Source organism: Rhinichthys klamathensis, unplaced genomic scaffold (assembly GCF_029890125.1).
Source record: "Rhinichthys klamathensis goyatoka isolate OS25496 unplaced genomic scaffold, OSU_Roscu_1.1 h1tg000079l_1, whole genome shotgun sequence".
Taxonomy (NCBI): domain Eukaryota; kingdom Metazoa; phylum Chordata; class Actinopteri; order Cypriniformes; family Leuciscidae; genus Rhinichthys; species Rhinichthys klamathensis.
The window spans coordinates 2934766-2957009 of record NW_026606621.1 but is presented as its reverse complement, the minus strand read 5'-3'; the positions used below and the strand labels follow the sequence as shown (position 1 = coordinate 2957009).

The window sequence follows — 22244 nt, the reverse complement described above, 5'->3', positions numbered from 1 at the left end:
AGGTCTTTGAACAAAGTGCTCATGAAGAGACCGTTCAAGATGCTCACTACCAGGAAACTCCTCGCGCAGGTGCGCCAGGGGGACTGGTTCATCTCTCTAGACCTGAAAGACGCCTATTTTCAGATCCAGATAAATCCCCGTCACAGGCCATTCTTACGTTTCACCTTCGAGGGTCATGTTTATCAATACGCCGTTCTCCCGTTCGGCTTATCTCTGGCGCCCCGCACATTTACGAAGTGCATGGATACGGCGCTCGCCCCCCTGCGGAGCCAGGGGCTGCGCATATTGAATTATCTGGACAACTGGCTGATTTTGGCCCAATCACGGACGGAGTTTCTGTCGCACCGCGCAGTTCTCCTCGACCATCTGAAAACGCTGGGCCTCTCTGTCAACTGGACAAAGAGCTCCCTTCAACCCAGTCAATCGATTTCCTTTCTAGGAATAGATTTGAACTCGGTCACGATGACGGCTCGCCTGTCTACACAGCGCGCGCGCAGTGTACAGCGACTGGCCGCCTCGTTTCAGATGGGCACCCGCTCACCTCTGAAAACTTTTCAGAGGATGCTGGGTTACATGGCCTCAGCCTCCGCTGTGCTTCAGCTGGGCCTTCTGCACATGCGTCCGCTTCAGCTTTGGTTAAACAGCCGTGTACCCCACCGCGCGTGGAACACGGGCCGCCAGCTGATCAGAGTTACGCAGACATGTCTCACGGCGCTGCAGCCATGGACAGTAGCAGAATGGTTTCGACAGGGCGTCACGATGGGGACCTTTTCTCGCCGAAAAGTCATCTCGACAGATGCATCCAACACGGGTTGGGGTGCAGTCTGCGAGGGCTCACCGGCCTTCGGCCATTGGTCGACACAGGAAAGCCCCTTACACATAAACTGTCTGGAAATGCTTGCGGTCGAGAACGCGCTTTCGCGCTTCCTCTCGCTCATTCGGGGACACCACGTCCTGATCCGTTCGGACAACATGGCTGTGGTCTCCTATCTCAACCGTCAGGGCGGTGTCAGGTCCAGGAATCTCTTCCTACTGACACACCGCATTTTAGTTTGGTCTCAGAGCGACGCATGTGCCGGGCCATCTGAACGACGGTCCAGACATACTGTCCAGGAACCTCATCTCCTCAGGAGAATGGTCCCTGAACACACAAATACTGTGGCGGCTATTCGGCAGAGCAGAGGTGGACCTCTTCGCGTCAGAAGAGAATGCTCACTGCCCAATATTTTGCCAACCGCGGCTAGCTTTCTTTACTTTACAAGAGAGCTAGCCCGGCCCCATGCATACGCGTCACCGGCAAGTGGGTTTATAGTGCGTTAAGTTCCGTCGAGGCCGAACTAGTCGCTGCTATCACACCCTCTTATCTGCTCGCGCTATTGAGCCTGTGTCTTCCCCCTAGCTCAGTGGTGGAACACAAAGCTTTTCGCGCCAGAGACCCGTGTTCGATTCCGGCTCTCGCAGATAATTTTTTATGCAGCTCTGAGCTCTCGGCTAGCTTTCTTACGTTACAGAAAGCGGCCGCGCTCTCCCGCCTGCATATAACGCCGCTACATAAAGCGTTTATAGTGTATCAGTTCCGCTGAGGCCGAACCTGTTTCTGCTATCACGCCCTCTTATCTGCTCGCGCTGTTATGTTTGTGTCTTTACCCCTGGCTCAGTGGTGGAACACAAAGCTTTTCGCGCCAGAGATCCGTGTTCGATTCCGGCTCTCGCAGATAATCTTTATGCAGCTCTGAGCTCGCGCCCAGCTCTCTCACGTGACAGAAAGCGGCCGCGCTCTCCCGCGCTCATGAGAAACGTTCTCATTTCCGAGCATAAAGCTGGACAAATGGGTTATAGTGTGTTAGTTCCGCTGAGGCCGAACCTGTTACTGCTATCACGCCCTCTTATCTGCTCGCGCTACTGTGCTTGTGTCATTACCCCTGTGGCTCAGTGGTGTATCACAAAGCTTTTCGCGCCAGAGACCCGCGTTCGATTCCGGCTCTCGCAGATAATTTTTATGCCGTCACAAGTCCAGCCTCTGCAGGCTAAAAATAGTCTCGTGCCCGCTTGCAGCGCTCACGTTTCTAACACGCACTTGCACGCGACGCGCGTCACAAGTGCAGCGATTTCAGGCTATATATATATCCCGCTGCAGGCCGCTCACGTGACCAGCCTCAGCTGAGAAAAGGACGGCTATTTCTCACCATGGCTGAACCGCCATCAAGGTTTCGCCCTCTGTCAGTCCCCGTTCACACGGCTACTGCAGCAGTGTACACCGCCATCAACAAGCCGGTCTCTTTTCCCGCTTGCATGTGCACAAACGCCGTTTTCACCGCGTCCCAGAGAAATCCAAAAAAAAAAAAAAAAAAAAAAAAAAGTGCATAAAAGCCTCTTGTGTAGAAAATGTGCCCACAACACTGTGTTCACTCATACACAAAACACTGCATGTGCACAAACACCGTTTTCACGGCGACCCAGAGATATCTCAAAAAGAGCATAAAAACCTATTGTGTAGAAAATGTGCCCACAACACTGTGTTCACTCATACACAAAAGCTTTTCAGTTCCCGTGTGTCTCACAGAGCCCACTCTCATAAAGCGGTTCCAACCCGCTCGAGTTTCAGAGTGCATAAGCGCGCCCACGAGCCCGTGTGCGCGTCCCACCTCTGCTCTCTCTGTTACACGGCCCTTAAACTCCTCTCTGAGTGTAAGTCCCGCTGTCATAAACACTATGAGCGCGCCCGCGCGGCCCGCTGTGTGCAGCAACGGGGACCATGTAGCCATTCACCCCATAGCGTTACGCTTCAAGCGTGGGAAGCTATTCCGGGAATTTCCCAGTGGGTGCTAAACACAATAAGGCTAGGCTATCGCTTACAGTTCCACCGCCGCCCTCCAGGTTTCCGAGCGCGGCTAGAAACTATTGTGAACCCAGAAGCAGTGACTCTGCTCCGTTCAGAGATAGCAAAACTATTGTGCAAAAGGGCTATAGAGAGAGTTCCTCTATCTATGAGCGAGTCGGGGTTTTACGGCCGTTATTTTCTGGTTCCCAAGAAAGACGGCGGCCTCAGACCGATTTTAGATCTCAGGTCTTTGAACAAAGTGCTCATGAAGAGACCGTTCAAGATGCTCACTACCAGGAAACTCCTCGCGCAGGTGCGCCAGGGGGACTGGTTCATCTCTCTAGACCTGAAAGACGCCTATTTTCAGATCCAGATAAATCCCCGTCACAGGCCATTCTTACGTTTCACCTTCGAGGGTCATGTTTATCAATACGCCGTTCTCCCGTTCGGCTTATCTCTGGCGCCCCGCACATTTACGAAGTGCATGGATACGGCGCTCGCCCCCCTGCGGAGCCAGGGGCTGCGCATATTGAATTATCTGGACAACTGGCTGATTTTGGCCCAATCACGGACGGAGTTTCTGTCGCACCGCGCAGTTCTCCTCGACCATCTGAAAACGCTGGGCCTCTCTGTCAACTGGACAAAGAGCTCCCTTCAACCCAGTCAATCGATTTCCTTTCTAGGAATAGATTTGAACTCGGTCACGATGACGGCTCGCCTGTCTACACAGCGCGCGCGCAGTGTACAGCGACTGGCCGCCTCGTTTCAGATGGGCACCCGCTCACCTCTGAAAACTTTTCAGAGGATGCTGGGTTACATGGCCTCAGCCTCCGCTGTGCTTCAGCTGGGCCTTCTGCACATGCGTCCGCTTCAGCTTTGGTTAAACAGCCGTGTACCCCACCGCGCGTGGAACACGGGCCGCCAGCTGATCAGAGTTACGCAGACATGTCTCACGGCGCTGCAGCCATGGACAGTAGCAGAATGGTTTCGACAGGGCGTCACGATGGGGACCTTTTCTCGCCGAAAAGTCATCTCGACAGATGCATCCAACACGGGTTGGGGTGCAGTCTGCGAGGGCTCACCGGCCTTCGGCCATTGGTCGACACAGGAAAGCCCCTTACACATAAACTGTCTGGAAATGCTTGCGGTCGAGAACGCGCTTTCGCGCTTCCTCTCGCTCATTCGGGGACACCACGTCCTGATCCGTTCGGACAACATGGCTGTGGTCTCCTATCTCAACCGTCAGGGCGGTGTCAGGTCCAGGAATCTCTTCCTACTGACACACCGCATTTTAGTTTGGTCTCAGAGCGACGCATGTGCCGGGCCATCTGAACGACGGTCCAGACATACTGTCCAGGAACCTCATCTCCTCAGGAGAATGGTCCCTGAACACACAAATACTGTGGCGGCTATTCGGCAGAGCAGAGGTGGACCTCTTCGCGTCAGAAGAGAATGCTCACTGCCCAATATTTTTCTCAAGGAGCGAGGACGCGCTAGCCCAGGAATGGCCTCGCCGCCCGCTCTATGCATTCCCTCCGATCGCTCTGCTACCACAGGTAATTCAGAGGATCAGGGACACACGCCACTCGGTGCTCCTCATAGCCCCGCGTTGGGAGAGTCAGAATTGGGTTCCGGAGCTCACTCAGCTGTCGCAGACAGCCCCGTGGCCCATCCCAGTCAGAGCAGATCTCCTCTCTCAGGCTCGCGGCACGATCTGGCACCCCCATCCACGGCGCTGGGCGCTACATGCATGGGTGATCAGCGACTATTCGTTGATTTGCCAGAAGGAGTAAGAAACACTATCATACAGGCTAGAGCACCTTCCACGAGAAGGCTCTATGCGTCTAAATGGTCTGTGTTCTCAAAATGGTGCACCGACAAACATCTGGACCCACGGTCATGCGAGGTGCCGTCTTTGCTTGTTTTCCTTCAAGAGATGCTGGACAAGGGCAGGTCCCCCTCCACTCTCAAGGTTTACGTGGCAGCCGTCGCGGCGTTCTCTGAACCCCGACGCGCTCAGTCCCTGGGCAAAGACGAGTTAGTCATCCGCTTCCTCAGGGGAGCTAAGAGGATGAACCCTCCGCGCCCCCCTTCGGTTCCTATCTGGGATCTTTCTATAGTTCTCGAAGCTATGAAAGCACCCCCGTTCGAACAGCTCGAGTCTGTGGACCTAAAATACCTCTCGCTCAAAACCGTTTTTCTGACGGCTCTGTCCTTAGTAAAACGCGTGGGGGATCTTCACGCGCTCTCATCCAGCGCCGCGTGTCTCGAGTTTGGTCAGAATGATTCTCTTGTCATTCTCAAACCTAGACATGGCTATGTCCCGAAGGCGATTGGTACCCCGTTCAGGGCTCAGATTATTTCCCTATCGGCTCTGCCTTCATCCGATAGTGAGCGCGACGCCAATCTCCTCTGCCCGGTGCGGGCTCTGAGATTGTACACTACGCGCGCTGCCGCGTTCAGACGCGCTGAGCAGCTTTTCGTGTCGTTTGGGGGGCGCACCAAAGGTCTGGCCGCCTCTAAACAGACACTGTCTAGATGGATAGTAGACGCTATCGCCTCTGCTTACGCATCTAAATGCCTGCCCTGCCCTCTGGGCATCAGGGCGCACTCCACTAGAGGCATGGCCTCATCGTGGGCATGGTCCTGTGGAATTTCCATTCATGACATTTGTGTGGCCGCGGGATGGGCCTCCCCGTCCACTTTTGTCAGATTTTACAACTTGGAAGTTCCCGCCTTGCAGGCAAAATTACTAGCTGTCTAAACGACCAGCTCCCTAAGAAGCTGCATTACTGGGAGTCCCTCACACAACCGGTTCGCCCCTTGTGCTCTCCTTAAATGCTTATACACTTCATGTGCCCGCTCTGCCGGCCTCATACATGCTTATGTATACACTTCATGTGCCCGCTCTGCCGGCCTCATAATACATTCACTCCACGTTAAAAATCCCCCGGTATCACCCTGGGATTCATGAGTGGATTCATAGCGCGCACGGCGTTGACCAGGTGTTCCCGCAGCGTAAGCTAGCTTACGCAATACGAGAGAACCTCTCGTAAGAGATGAATCGGTTACCTAACGTAACCTCGGTTCTCTCTAGAAGAGGGAACGAGTATTGCGTTCCCGGCCGTGCTTGCGCTACTAGCGTTTCGCTTCACGCTGAAATAAATCAACATATAAGCCTGGGAGAGACTGTTATATACACCATAGCCACGCCCATTCTGGCGGGCCATGACGCAATGAGCGCGCGGGCGCCTCTCATTGGAAGCGGGTTCAGCCCCGCTCTCCCATAGGCTTAAGCAGTTCTCTCTGAGCGAACCAATGAGCTGCTAGCTAGCCTGCTCTAGGTCTGCCGCAGAGGAACTGCGTTGTCAATGGATACAAATTATGAAATACTTTTTTGGCTTCAATATCTCAGCAAAGATGAATCTTTCCCGCAGCGTAAGCTAGCTTACGCAATACTCGTTCCCTCTTCTAGAGAGAACCGAGGTTACGTTAGGTAACCGAAAGTTTTAACTAGGACACGGGCCGCGTCCATGCGTTGCCTATCAATGACATCATACGCGCGATACCATCGATTTACGGTTTTATTTTGTAGAAACCATGGAAACACCAAAGACTCTTTAATATATTATGTGTTTTATTAAACAGGTGAGCAACTGTTTGGATACATTCATCGACAAAAAAATAATCATTGTTATACAGCTCAACACAGTTAGTCTTTTTGTTTAAATCTCGTTTTCTTGATTTACCGCGAGTACCATGTTACTATGCCTAATATCGATCCAGCTCACTGCAAGTGTGCAACAAGTCTCTGCCGAGCAAACGCACAGAGTAGCATTATAACAACTTTCTACACACTCAAATGTATCTAATATGATAAAACAGTGCTGTGTTTCCCCCACATACGCATGACCGGAAGAAGCGGAAGCGGTGTCTGCGGTTATAATAAAAGCTCCACTGCTCTCGAGACGTGTGTTGCGTTCTTCTCTTATTAGCAATCACTCCAGCGGCCTTGTTCTGCTCCAACGGCTTTAGTAACCTTAATAAATCTTTAATACATTACCGGTCATCCCTGAATATGATTTCTGCCCGAGTCACGCCGTATTCTCCATCGGCTGTAGAGGTGAAGAAAATGATCCCATGATTCCGCGAAATCAAGCCGTCATCAAGCTACGCCATTGTTTTGAATAAATGACCTCTAGTGACGAAAAGTTACATAGTGTGCCTTTAACATTATTTTAATTTAGTTAAAAACAAGCAATTATAACTATAATTATACTATGAAACATTCCTATTACATTGCTATAATTTCCACTGTTTAATTGTCAGGAGAGTAGCAATATATCCAATACATTTTATGGATCAAATTATTTGGATGCCCAAGGTAAATTTTACTTTCATGGACAAGGCTGACAAACAATTTGTATTTTGTTTGTTTTTGTTGTGTCACTCATTGTGAAAAAGGTCTCTTGACTTGATTTAGAATCAGCTTCACTTTGTCTGTTTTTTATATATCAGTCAGATATTAAATCACAGGAGATTATAAATTAGCACGCACACTTTGAAACACATTATACAACACCCTTTAACAGGAAAATGCAATAATTAACAGGGCAAAGGAAAATGATTTTCTATGCCCAGTTATCAGTAAGGCGACTGGGGGATACAGCAGGTTTATGAAGCCGTTACTCTAAGAGATGTACATGCAGGGGTCAAGATTACTAATAACCCACTGTACACTACAAAACAAACAGCCCATTCACTGCTGGGGATGTTCTCAATTCCTGTAATCAAGCTCCATTGTCTTGCATTACATAGGGCTCATCTAAGAGGCAAATAAAAGGATCATTAACTTAGTCCAGCTAATATAAAACTCCCCCTGAAAGAGGCACTCCACCAGGGCCTCCATTTAGACTTGGCATTACTTTAGATGGATGCTTTTGCAGTCCCAAATTACCCCACTGGTTAACATTATCATCCTTCAAGTTTAAGGTGACTACATGTAGAAGGTCCTGGTGATTTGCCGTTCTGACGGTGTACCATCTCTGATGAATGTACTTGGAGCAGGGTTCATGTCCTCAGAAAGTCAGTAAGGGGTTGGTCAGATCACAAGACCGGCACGGAGCCCCTCCTCACGTAAGTGGATGGATCACCATGTGTAACGCGGCCAAATTAAGCCCTGATTAACTTGGCGAGTGGCCAGCGTGCTTATTCAGCCCTCTAAACTTTACACACAGCAGAACAAAGGTCCATCTACTGGATGACAGGTCTGAGAAAAGGCCATCGAAAACCCAGAATGATCAGAGAGTTGAGGATTAAGTATTTTACGGTTCCTTGTGCTCATTTTGATTTGCCCATTTCTGGTTGACTGAACAAATAAAGTTGCTGTTCATGGCTACAGACATCATATTTTATTTTGTGGGGAAGGAATAATAAAAAACACTGGATCAACTATTTAAACATCATTATGCATTTTTAGGCCATTTCTGGTTGTTTTCTCTGTCAATGCTTCGGGCAGGTAGGCCTTTAATATATTGAAAAAGTTCAGATTAGGAGATAATGGGTCTTTGGGAAATCTGCATTCACTTATAACTAATAACTTTAATGAATGAATTCTAAATTGACAAATAACTGTATGAAAAAACTGAAACCACAAACAATCGCTTACTCTGGGTGTCCTTATAATCATTTTAAGATGAAATTGTATACATGGATACTTCATCTCAAATATTTTTCGTCATATACAGTAAGGGTATACATTTGTAAGGGTATAAATACACAGGGCAAACAAAGGGAGCTAAATGAAATACAGGTTAAACTAATCAGTAACTAAGGAAAAAAAATAGACCATGATCAGTAACTATAGAAACAAAAAAGAATTGGGAACACAGGCAAATAAGAAAAGAACAAAACCAAACTAAGGATACGTTTACAACACTACAACGATGCACTAAAAACGAAAACGTTTTTCCAGTTTTTTTTTCCTCGCAACATTGTCAAAAAGATCCCCGTTCACACGGATCTGCAAATATGGCTAAAAACGCTTTGAACTGTGTATGAACTGATTTTGAGGATCTTGCTGCCCTCGAGTGAAAGCGCATCTTTAGAGAGTCTCATGTTTGCTGAGAGTGACAAAGGGCTGTAAAGGAAAGGCTGTGCAGAAAGCACTTATATGGAGATCGTTTGGGATGTTTTATTACATTTATGTTTATGCAAATGACTAACCTCGGGCACACGGTCACTCATTTAAAATACTCCAAATGCATTAACATTAGAACAAGGTTAAGAACAAATTCACATTGTGTACACATTTAGGTGGAATTTTTTCATCAGAATTTCTCCGGAGAGTACAAATATGAAATAACGCACACAAATATTACTGTATGAGACCCATTTTTCTCAAGATAAACTGCTATTTTGAGCAGTTTCGTGAAAAAGAGGCTAAACATGCTTACCGATGACGATGAGGGTGTAGTTAATGTTGACGCTGCCAAAGCCATTGGTGGCTTTACAAATGAAGGTCCCAGCATCCTCTGCCTCCACCTCTTTGATGCGCAGGGCTTGCTGAAGGACCCTGAAGCGCATCCAACCGCTGTGGATGTTTCGGCCGTCTTTGGTCCACATGATGAGGGGTGGCGGATCGCCCTCCACGGGACACTGAAGTTTCATGGTGCGTCCGATTCTGCCGGTCTGCCGGTGAGCGATCTTCTCTGCTACACGTGGAGGACCTACAGAGAACAAGATGATGGTAATTCCTCTCATTGTAGAGTGCCGTCTTAATATACATGCCACAAATACAAACCCTTCTCCCTGTTAACTTACTGATGAAATGTAGGAGAAACAAAACGACGAGTTAAAAAGTATGTTAGAGATTGAGCTGCTGGAGATTAACATTCGTAAAACAAAGAGCTTTGCTAGCGGGTTAATTAGCTCAACAATTAATTAGCCCATATAGCCTCGTTATGAGGTTGATCATCTAATCACATTATTTAACGTTAATTCTGTACAATGTCCGTTAAAGACATTATATCAAAAGACAAAAACTATGAGTTCAGTAATGTTATAAGTTAGGTGCAAAATCCTTGAGTACCACCAGAAGTATTTACTGTATTTACCTTTTTTTTTTTTTTTTTTTGGAGGGGGGGGGGGGGGTGGGGGGGGGGGGTTGGCAGAATTCACCTCACAAAATCAAATGTTCATTGTTCAAAAAGTTCATTGTTAGATTATGCTCACATGAACCCAAACTTTAGACTTTTTAAAGTGAATCGAGTGGTTCCTCCGCGCCCGAATTCTAAACAAACCAAAAGAACTTTAGGATCAGTGCTTATCAAAACCTGTTGTGTGCCCTTCATAATCTTTAATCAGAAACATTAACATGCCTGCAGTGCTTGCCATGGCATCTCTTTTCTGATGACCTGATGACCTGCACTTCTGATGTCGCCTTTGGCTTTTGGCTTGCTTATTATTGATCTGCCTGCATTTACACCATTATATGAGAACTGAAATGACCGGGACGATGACATCACGGTTTTCTCCAGAACGGCTATATATATATAAATGAACTAAATTAACAACTTTTTTTACAACAAAAATGAATCATCACTGAACTTACTTAAGCTGGACTATGATGCTATTTTCTTCTAGAAACAAACTTTGTTGCATTATTTTCCTGTTATCTCTGTAAAGTTGCTTTGAAACAATCTGTATTGTAAAAAGTGCTATATAAATAAAGGTGACTTGACTTGACCAGCGCAATAAGATTGTCCAATGGCCAGACGAGATTCAATCCCTACCCATACTGTCACTCACATGAAACGATGAAGCAATTAGCAAACAACAACTTTCTACAATCGAATAAACTCCCGATTAACAAACCAAGTGCCATCTTTCTTGTTTCTTACTCATGAAACCGTTTCACTCAAACAAATACGTCAAAATAGGGAACAAAAGTTGGTCGCAATTTCTGTTCATCATGCTGAATTTTCTGTTCTAAAAATCCTCAATGGTTTCTTAGCAGTTCACTTTTCAGTATTCTTGTATACCGGCTGTTGGACAGAGGTAAAGTGAAAGCTTCAGAGATCAGTTGGAGGTTTAGAGAGTCTTGGCCCGGCAGAGCAGAGCGAAGGCTTCCCCCTGCCCACGCACATGTTGCTTGCTCCCGTTAAAAGACTGAATGCAGGAAATTGATATTGTCACTGTTTATGTCTGTGGGGAAATTGTAACCGCAGTCCCGTGTCAGCCAGCCATGTCTCGCTGGCGTACTCCGCTACTGGCCTGCATTGTTTGTGCGCTCCTCAGTTGGTGGCTCCGAGGAGGTTAGAAAGGTCAGAGTCTGCAAATACTGTCCGCACTCGTTCCTCTCAAGGCTGTGTGAGTCACTCTAATAGCTGTTTACGTAAGGCTAATGGCAGATTGGATCCATTTAGCTGCCACAAAACCGGGCTTAAGATCTTGTGGTGAAAAAATTGAGAAACAGATTTCCACATGCAGTCATACGCACGAAAGGATATAAAGTTTTGTACGCCCGTAATTGTAGCCATCACTCGGATAAATGAAGAGGTAGGAGTATTTTATCAGACGTTCATCCAACACATAATCATTTCCAAATCCGTCTCGACAAATTAAATCCGCAATCTGATGAAAGATATCATCTGAATGACAGAGGATGAGTCTGGAAAACCCATCATACAGTCATCTGAAGCCACATGTCAGGTTAATATGAGGGTATGGTGTAAACATGATGTAACTGAAGGTTAAGGTCGCAACTTGCTGTATTAATAACTCAAGTGATCACAGGTGTGCAACTCTGTGTATATCTGCTATTTTATAACGGCCTCAAACATGGCTGAGATGATCATATTTGTAATGTATTACTTTTTTAGGTATTTTCATACCAAATGTTACAAAAGTTTTTGTAATGATGCTAGACTTTTATGTAAAGTTTGTAATGATGCAAGACTTTTATGTAAAACGTAGGCTAATACATTTCCTTTGTGTATCTGCTGTAATTTCCAACTTTTTTTAATATATAGAAACTACTCCATAAAATAAGCAGCCCTAGCATACCTAGAAAATCTATATTCATTACAAAAATCTCTACAAAAAATCTTTAAAAAACAAAACAAAAAAAGTTGCTGCGGAGATGAATAAAACAAAGTAAGAAATACCTCCTTTTAGCTTAGTTTATAACTTCTTTGTCAGACATCTTGAGGCCTCCTGGTTGAGAACCGCTCAGGACATACGGTAAGGATTTGTTCTCTTACGAGAGGTTCTCTCGTATTGCGTAAGCTAGCTTACGCTGCGGGAAAGATTCATCTTTGCTGAGATATTGAAGCCAAAAAATTATTTCATAATTTGTATCCATACACAACGCAGTTCCTCTGCGGCAGACCTAGAGCAGGCTAGCTAGCAGCTCATTGGTTCGCTCAGAGAGAACTGCTTAAGCCTATGGGAGAGCGGGGCTGAACCCGCTTCCAATGAGAGGCGCCCGCGTGGTCATGGTGTATATAACAGTCTCTCCCAGGCTTATATGTTGATTCATTTCATCTTCAGCAAGCTGCACGCTTCTGCTGTCCTGAGAAAAGCCGTCGCCGTCGAGAAGGCATCTCTCTAGCGAGCTCCCGGACCCTGAAGAAGCCGGCCGTCTTCGCCACCTTCAGCCGCCCTGCAAGCTAGCGCCGTCCGACGACTGTATCCTTTCTCTTTTCTCCATTATATCTAAAAGAGCCGAGCGTCTTTTTAAAGATGTCTCGTTTTTCCTGCGGCTCTTGCCGCGCTCGTCTCGAGGACGGAGACCGCCATGTCATCTGCGCTCTCTGCCTGGGACTCGAGCACGCAGAACTCGCCCTCGCGGATGGAGGATGCGACTTCTGTGAGAGCCTGCCGTTGTCGTCCCTGCGGGCACGACTTCTGGCAGCAAAATCCGCTCCCGCGCCGCCTTCCTCTTCGCCGCGTAAGAAGAAACGCCGCTCCCAGAGGCCGCCGGAGCCCCCAGCGGAACAATGCGGGCCGCCGCCGCCGCCTCCCGCTTCCCGCTCTCCCTCCCCGCCCCTGCCGGACATACAGTTGCCGCCGAGTGGCCGCTCTGTCGCTTCCGATGACGCCGCGGAGGAGAAGGACTCCTGTTCACTGCTCGCATCAGACAGTGAAGAATGGTCATCTCTCGGATCCACGAGAGAATCGGCGGGGATCCGCGCCGGGATAGAGGAGGAACTAATGCGCCTCCTCTCACAGGCCGTCGAACGCCTCGGTCTCGAGTCGTCTCCTCCACCCGAGCAGGCCCCGAACCGGATGGACGGCAGCTTTTTTCATCGGCGCTCGACCCCCGCGTGCAACCGGGCCGCTCCATTCCTGCCTGAACTTTACGCAGAGCTGACGAAGTCCTGGAATGCCCCGCTCTCGGCTAGAAACCGCTCTGATATATCCGCCTCGCTGCGCTCGGTGGACGGAGCCGCCGAAAAAGGTTACTCAGCCATGCCGCCCGTCGAGGACTTGGTCGCCGCACACCTCTGCCCGCCCTCTGCTAGATGGCGCTCTTCCCCCACGCTTCCTTCGAAAGCTTGCAGAGCGACCTCGAGCTTTCATGCTCGCGCCTACGCCGCCGCCGGTCAGGCCGCCGCAGCGCTACATTCTATGTCTGTCCTCCAAGTATAACAGAGCGATATTCTCCGTGAGTGGGCCGAAGGCGGTAGAAACCCCTCCCCCGCTGTCACGGATCTGAGAAGTGCTACGGACCTCGCCCTTCGCGCCACTAAAGCCGCCGCACAAGCTCTGGGGAGATGCATGGCCAGCCTTTGTGTTGCCGAGAGACACTTATGGCTCACGCTCGCCGACATGGGAGATTCTGAGCGCGCCGCGTTTCTTAACGCGCCCCTCTCCCCGACGGGCCTTTTTGGATCTGCTGTCATGGGAATCGTCGATCGCTTTTCTTAGGTCCAGAAAGCTACTCAGGCGATGAATTTGTTTCTGCCCCGCCGCGCTAGCTCTTCCGCGGGCCGCTCTCGCGAGCCTCCTGCCAGAGCTCCACCACAGCGCCCCCCTCCGCAGACTCAAACAGCCCAGCGCAGACAGGGCGGCCGCCCTCGCTCTCGCTCTGACAGCCGCCGCAGACCGCCGCCCCCACGAGGCCCGCGACCTAAGATCACGCTGAAGCCTGATCATCAGAAGTCTGCCTAGCAAAGTTAAGAAAACGACGGTGCTCTCCCGCTGCGGCCGGACCGCCGTCAAAGCTTCGCCCTCTGCCAGTCCCCGTTATTTCGCCGACTGCTGTAGTGTTGACCGCCACAAACAAGCCGGTGTCCCAGCCCGCTTGCGAGCGACAAAAAGCCGTTTTTACGGCTACCCAGAGAAATCTCAAAAAGAGAAAATTTGCCAGTTGTGTAGAAAATGTGCCCACAATCATGTGCTCACCCATACACAAAAGCATAACATATCCCGTGTCTCTATCAGAGCCCCATCACATGAAACGGGCACAGCCCGCTCTAATATCAGAGAACATAAACACGCCCACGAGCTCGTGCGCGTGTCCCCTCTCTGCTCGCTCTGTTTCACGGCCCATAGACTCCTCTCTGAGTGCAAATCCCGTTGCCACACACATTCAAAGCGCGCCCACACACTGTGTCCAGCCCGCTATGTGCAGCAATCAGGGCGATATAGCCATTCGGCCACTAGCCGCATGCTCCAAAGCGTGGGAAGCCATTCCAGGCATTTCCCCGTGGGTACTAAGCATTATAAAGAACGGCTATCTGCTAGAGTTTCGCCGCCGCCCGCCTCGTGCGCGCGCGCGGCTCGAATCTACTGTCAACCCGCTGGCCGCCGGCACGCTCCACTCAGAAATTGCGACGTTGTTGCAGAAGGGCGCCATAGAGAGAGTCCCACCATCTATGACCGAGTCGGGGTTTTACGGCCGTTATTTTCTGGTTCCCAAGAAAGACGGCGGCCTCAGACCGATTTTAGATCTCAGGTCTTTGAACAAAGTGCTCATGAAGAGACCGTTCAAGATGCTCACTACCAGGAAACTCCTCGCGCAGGTGCGCCAGGGGGACTGGTTCATCTCTCTAGACCTGAAAGACGCCTATTTTCAGATCCAGATAAATCCCCGTCACAGGCCATTCTTACGTTTCGCCTTCGAGGGTCATGTTTATCAATACGCCGTTCTCCCGTTCGGCTTATCTCTGGCGCCCCGCACATTTACGAAGTGCATGGATACGGCGCTCGCCCCCCTGCGGAGCCAGGGGCTGCGCATATTGAATTATCTGGACGACTGGCTGATTTTGGCCCAATCACAGACGGAGCTTCTGTCGCACCGCGCAGTTCTCCTCGACCATCTGAAAACGCTGGGCCTCTCTGTCAACTGGACAAAGAGCTCCCTTCAACCCAGTCAATCGATTTCCTTTCTAGGAATAGATTTGAACTCGGTCACGATGACGGCTCGCCTGTCTACACAGCGCGCGCAGTGTACAGCGACTGGCCGCCTCGTTTCAGATGGGCACCCGCTCACCTCTGAAAACTTTTCAGAGGATGCTGGGTTACATGGCCTCAGCCTCCGCTGTACTTCAGCTGGGCCTTCTGCACATGCGTCCGCTTCAGCTTTGGTTAAACAGCCGTGTACCCCACCGCGCGTGGAACACGGGCCGCCAGCTGATCAGAGTTACGCAGACATGTCTCACGGCGCTGCAGCCATGGACAGTAGCAGAATGGTTTCGACAGGGCGTCACGATGGGGACCTTTTCTCGCCGAAAAGTCATCTCGACAGATGCATCCAACACGGGTTGGGGTGCAGTCTGCGAGGGCTCACCGGCCTTCGGCCATTGGTCGACACAGGAAAGCCCTTTACACATAAACTGTCTGGAAATGCTTGCGGTCGAGAACGCGCTTTCGCGCTTCCTCTCGCTCATTCGGGGACACCACGTCCTGATCCGTTCGGACAACATGGCTGTGGTCTCCTATCTCAACCGTCAGGGCGGTGTCAGGTCCAGGAATCTCTTCCTACTGACACACCGCATTTTAGTTTGGTCTCAGAGCCGCCTGCTCTCGCTCAGAGCGACGCATGTGCCGGGCCATCTGAACGACGGTCCAGACATACTGTCCAGGAACCTCATCTCCTCAGGAGAATGGTCCCTGAACACACAAACGGTCCAAATACTGTGGCGGCTATTCGGCATAGCAGAGGTGGACCTCTTCGCGTCAGAAGAGAACGCTCACTGCCCAATATTTTTCTCAAGGAGCGAGGACGCGCTAGCCCAGGAATGGCCTCGCCGCCCGCTCTATGCTTTCCCTCCGATCGCTCTGCTACCACAGGTAATTCAGAGGATCAGGGACACACGCCACTCGGTGCTCCTCATAGCCCCGCATTGGGAGAGTCAGAATTGGGTTCCGGAGCTCACTCAGCTGTCGCAGACAGCCCCGTGGCCCATCCCAGTCAGAGCAGATCTCCTCTCTCAGGCTCGCGGCACGATCTGGCACCCCCATCCACGGCGCTGGGCGCTACATGCATGGGTGATCAACGACTATTCGTTGATTTGCCAGAAGGAGTAAGAAACACTATCATACAGGCTAGAGCACCTTCCACGAGAAGGCTCTATGCGTCTAAATGGTCTGTGTTCTCAAAATGGTGCACCGACAAACATCTGGACCCACGGTCATGCGAGGTGCCGTCTTTGCTTGTTTTCCTTCAAGAGATGCTGGACAAGGGCAGGTCCCCCTCCACTCTCAAGGTTTACGTGGCAGCCGTCGCGGCGTTCTCTGAACCCCGATGCGCTCAGTCCCTGGGCAAAGACGAGTTAGTCATCCGCTTCCTCAGGGGAGCTAAGAGGATGAACCCTCCGCGCCCCCCTTCGGTTCCTATCTGGGATCTTTCTATAGTTCTCGAAGCTATGAAAGCACCCCCGTTCGAACCGCTCGAGTCTGTGGACCTAAAATACCTCTCGCTCAAAACCTTTTTTCTGACGGCTCTGTCCTCAGTAAAACGCGTGGGGGATCTTCACGCGCTCTCATCCAGCGCCGCGTGTCTCGAGTTTGGTCCGAATGATTCTGTTGTCATTCTCAAACCTAGACATGGTTATGTCCCGAAGGCGATTGGTACCCCGTTCAGGGCTCAGATTATTTCCCTATCGGCTCTGCCTTCATCCGATAGTGAGCGCGACGCCAATCTCCTCTGCCCGGTGCGGGCTCTGAGATTGTACACTACGCGCGCTGCCGCGTTCAGACGCGCTGAGCAGCTTTTCGTGTAGTTTGGGGAGCGCACCAAAGGTCTGGCCGCCTCTAAACAGACACTGTCTAGATGGATAGTAGACGCTATCGCCTCTGCTTACGCATCTAAATGCCTGCCCTGCCCTCTGGGCATCAGGGCGCACTCCACTAGAGGCATGGCCTCATCGTGGGCATGGTCCTGTGGAATTTCCATTCATGACATTTGTGTGGCCGCGGGATGGGCCTCCCCGTCCACTTTTGTCAGATTTTACAACTTGGAAGTTCCCGCCTTGCAGGCAAAATTACTAGCTGTCTAAACGACCAGCTCCCTAAGAAGCTGCATTACTGGGAGTCCCTCACACAACCGGTTCGCCCCTTGTGCTCTCCTTAAATGCTTATACACTTCATGTGCCCGCTCTGCCGGCCTCATACATGCTTATGTATACACTTCATGTGCCCGCTCTGCCGGCCTCATAATACATTCATTACACGTTAAAAATCCCCCGGTATCACCCTGGGATTCATGAGTGGATTCATAGCACGCACGGCGTTGACCAGGTGTTCCCGCAGCGTAAGCTAGCTTACGCAATACGAGAGAACCTCTCGTAAGAGAACGAATCGGTTACCTAACGTAACCTCGGTTCTCTCTAGAAGAGGGAACGAGTATTGCGTTCCCGGCCGTGCTTGCGCTACTAGCGTTTCGCTTCACGCTGAAATAAATCAACATATAAGCCTGGGAGAGACTGTTATATACACCATGACCACGCCCATTCTGGCGGGCCATGACGCAATGAGCGCGCGGGCGCCTCTCATTGGAAGCGGGTTCAGCCCCGCTCTCCCATAGGCTTAAGCAGTTCTCTCTGAGCGAACCAATGAGCTGCTAGCTAGCCTGCTCTAGGTCTGCCGCAGAGGAACTGCGTTGTGTATGGATACAAATTATGAAATAATTTTTTGGCTTCAATATCTCAGCAAAGATGAATCTTTCCCGCAGCGTAAGCTAGCTTACGCAATACTCGTTCCCTCTTCTAGAGAGAACCGAGGTTACGTTAGGTAACCGATTCGTTTTCTTCTGCATTCCACAAAAGAATGACCTTTTTTTAGCAATGCATTTAAAAAAAAAAGATTTTGATAGTAAATTGCTTTTTTAAATTTACAAAAACTAGGAGACCAGATATTAAGCAACTAAAATTGAAATAATTAAAATGATTACATTTCAGTATTCCAGAAGTTAAGAACTGAATGTTCTTTAAGTGTGTTTCTGGATTCCACAAAATAATTACCTTTTTTATTTTTAGCAATGCATTTTTATCTTCATTCGTTTTTATTCGTATTCGTCAATGTCTACTTACAAAATGTTTTCACAAAAATAAAAGAATTTTTTTTTTTTAAGAAAAGTTGTAATAAGATATAATGTAATTTAACTTAAAGAATAAAAAATATTAGCATACCACGCAAAATACTACTGAATATGAGTATGTATTAAACATTTTTTACAGATGTTTTCAAGACTATTATAACAATGTAGAATAGATTACAGAAAACCAAACCAAATTTTTATTCTTAAGCACAAATGAGATTTTAGAGCTCTGGCAGTGGCGCAGATTATCAGTACTTCTTGGAATATAGAGCACTATATATAAGTGCACTATTTTATGGCCTTTTTTGAAGCTCTGCACCATACACCATCACCATCTACATTTGCTGTATGGAAAAGAGCAGCGCGGAAATTCTTTAAACTGTTTTATATGCTGATAGATATCAATTGCCCATGAAGTGTAACAGCAAAAGTGTTTGATGTCGAATCAAAGGGGACTTCCAGTGAAAAATGTATCTCATGCCTAGTTTCACATTGCTTTGATATGACGTTGTGCTTAGTGGGAGCATGAAGGAGTCACTGGCACAGGTTTGGAGCCAGCCTGAATACAGCACACTACTGTGTCCCACAGACACCAGTGGCTAGCTGACATGTTGATGGATGATGTTTGAAAGTGTGAAAAAGAAATTAGTCACAGGCAGGAACTCGCCAGAGTCCTGTTCTCCTGTTCCATTTCAAATCAGAGTAAAATCGTCCTGGTGAGCCGTTTCACAGATTGAAATCTCATTCTCCTTTTGGAGGCCCGTACGCCCACTCTTTGAGCAGATTTACGACCCTCCCGCTCCGGGTCTTCTGTTCGCAGGTCGGTCCCGAGGCCTTCTCCTCCTTGCAGACCGACAGCACTGCATGTTTCACAGATCAGAGGCGTGCGGGAGAAAACAAAGGCCCTGAACTTTCACAAGCAGTGCTCGGTTCGCCTTCCAACTCTTCTCCCTTCGGCCCAAAGATGGCCTTGGTTAATGCAACGGCTTCCATAAAAGTCGGAGAAAGCACCCTACGCACCCACGACAACATGGAGTTACAGTATTTTCAATGTCTGAATAAATAAACGTGTTTCCAATGCCCAACAACACACTATTTAACAGCAGGTACTTTAAAAAGCCTGCACGTCTGAGTAAATATTGGGTGTGTGAGAGTATTTGTGAGGAAAGAGCTTGGTGAATGAGGGGAACGGCAGGTCAAACTCTTTAAAAGGCAATCTGTTTTCTCCATTCAACATAAACGCATTCCCTTCTGTCAGAGCACTATACAATACGGAGGCCGGTCTCTCATTCCCATGTGCACCGGGGAACTCTCAGCGAGTTGCAGTCTTCCATATCCCTCCTTCCCTTTTACGGCTTGTTGGCTTAAGGTATCCCAACATGCACGTCTGGAATGTCGACTAATGAGGGGGAAAAAAATTATTCGGTAAGAGGCCAACACAAGTAGCATTCCATCATATACTTTCTTTTAATTCCAGCCCTCAGCCAAAAAGCCTCTCCAAGGCGAGTGGCGTAAAGAAAGCATTCCCTGAAGAATCAATATCTCTCCTTGAGCCAGCTAGATAGGGCCCTTTGGTGCGAAAGAAGTCGAGGAATAATATTTTGATTGGCCTCGTGTAGTGAGCACAAGGACATGCTTTGGAGCGCAAGAATGTGTTTGATTATAATTTCTCGAGCAGGTCTGAGCTCACGAGTGCCAATGTATTCACCTTCAGGAAGCGGGCTGTGATAGAGTAAGATAACCTTCACCCTGCCTTCACTTCCTCTGTCTTACAGGAGGCTGTTTTTTTGCTAATCGTATTTGCTTTCCACCATTAATTCCCGGAAATGGATTGTGAATATTCCACAAAACTAACAGCTCTGGAGCTATGGAAATTAAAGGAATAGTATAGGTCAGATGCAACATAAGCTTCCAATGAGCGAATGGGACATAACAAAACACTTTTAAATGAAGCAAAACACTCACAGGAATTATGTGGGTAACGTAAAACCATATCCTCCTAGAAAAGTAGTTGCACCTCATTCAAAATGATAATATTTGGATAAGAACTTTAACAGATATTCACATTTCTAGTCTACTTTTGAAACCCTCCAATACATTTGAGTAAGTCCAAGTTCACCAAAAAACGGACAATTATTTTATTGTTTAAACACTCTCGCGTGGTTCCAAATCTGTTCATGACTTTTGTTCATCTTCAGTTCACAAATGTAGATTTTTTTATGTTATCTAATTTGGTTGTATATCCATTGAATGTCTATGTAATAAACCTTTTTAAGCTTCAAAAAGTTATGAAGACATCGTAAAATTAATCCATATGAATTAAGCAATTTGATCAAAGTCTTCTGAAAAGACACAATCGCTTTTTTATAATAGATTTAATTGAGGCTTTTATTCATTTATAAACATTGCACATCAACATGCATACATAGAAAAACATCAAATATGGTAAAAATAAATAAAATAAAGATAGACAAAAAATATGAGAACATATTTAAAATATCTTATCTTATGTAATGACCGAAAGTTTGGAATGAGATGGATAGTAAATGCTGATTTTTAATTTTTGGGTGATCTAACATCACATTTTTTCTTTGTTTTTTCTTTTTACAAACTGAGAGACAAACTAGTTTCTGTACTGGTTCACAGTTCTTAGTCCTATATAGTTATTAAGTTGTATTTAAATCAAGAATATTTTAGTTAAAATCAAACAAACCAAATGCATAAAATCAAATCTGTCAAAGCACATATTAAAGTGCCCCTTTTATGGTTTCATAATAGCCTCCGGAGCTGAAGTTCAGTTATGGAAATGGACATTTAGCTTCTGACGTGCGCTGTAACAGACTGGGCCATCTGGCCAATCAGAGCAGAGTAGGCGGAGGGATTTAGAGAGACTTATTCATCCGACAAGTCGTTTGAGAATCAAACAATATTTAAATACTGTATATATGAGGAAATGGAAGTGTTTTTCGACCTTCAATGCATGTAAACCTGTTGTAGGAGACCTCCAAAACAAAATTAGGAACCATCAAAATAGCATAATAGGGGCACTTTGAGATCACATTTCAGTTTGAGACCACAAGTCATTCTGAGTCAAAGAACATACTCTGTGGCTCCCAACCTCTATACACCATGAACATAACTTTATATAAAGGATGTTATGAGTTTGATTGCATTAGAATCAGAGTAATTATTGTAGATTTACACCATCTTGAAGGATGGCTCATGGCTGGCTGAAAATGTAGAACAAGGAATGTAAACATACTCCAGTTATGATGTATGGTGTGGTCTCTAACAGCTGGGGTTGGCCTTCAGTGCAAACTAAGATTTTTCCCAAGGTGACACAAGTGAGATGAAATTAAGTGACTTCACTTGTATTTACAGATCCTTAACAACTAGAACAGGCATGACAACAACCTCACCATTTCTCATATTAATTGCTTTCTTATTGCTTATCATGAAGCATTTGAACATTTTTGTGTCCAGGAAGTCCGACCGGCAATTAACATTGAAACGCTCTGTTAGGTGAGCTCCAGAATCTGTTTACTAAAGCCGGCCAAGGGCGGATAAGAGCCAATGAGAGCCGGATGAAATGAAAAACCTCCTAAAACATTTGCCAGATTGAGTAAGGGTCTCCCTCGGGGAAAGCTGCAATGAAGGGGTTTGTGGGATATCACTCACATGTTGCCACCATGAGGTTTTGAGAGCCAACAGCAACACAAGCAAACAAAAAAAAATAAAATAAAACTGATCAGGCTGAAAATGGTCAAAACTTTAGTAGTAACAAAAGATGTCAATTGCATACATTGTTTTTCTTCAATTTGTGAGACTAACTATTGCATGTCAAAACTTAGAATGCAAACTACACTATAATCTAAC

The 22244-nt window shown here is 47.7% G+C and overlaps 1 protein-coding gene across 1 annotated transcript in view; it reads right to left on the bottom strand.

The window, feature by feature from the left end:
- fgfrl1a (fibroblast growth factor receptor like 1a) overlaps positions 1–22244 on the bottom strand; it is an 81096-nt gene that overhangs the window by 38912 nt on the left and 19940 nt on the right. The window contains exon 3 of the mRNA XM_056251228.1: positions 9277–9549. Coding sequence (XP_056107203.1) covers positions 9277–9549 — 273 coding nt within the window. The remainder of the gene's footprint in view (positions 1–9276; positions 9550–22244) is intronic.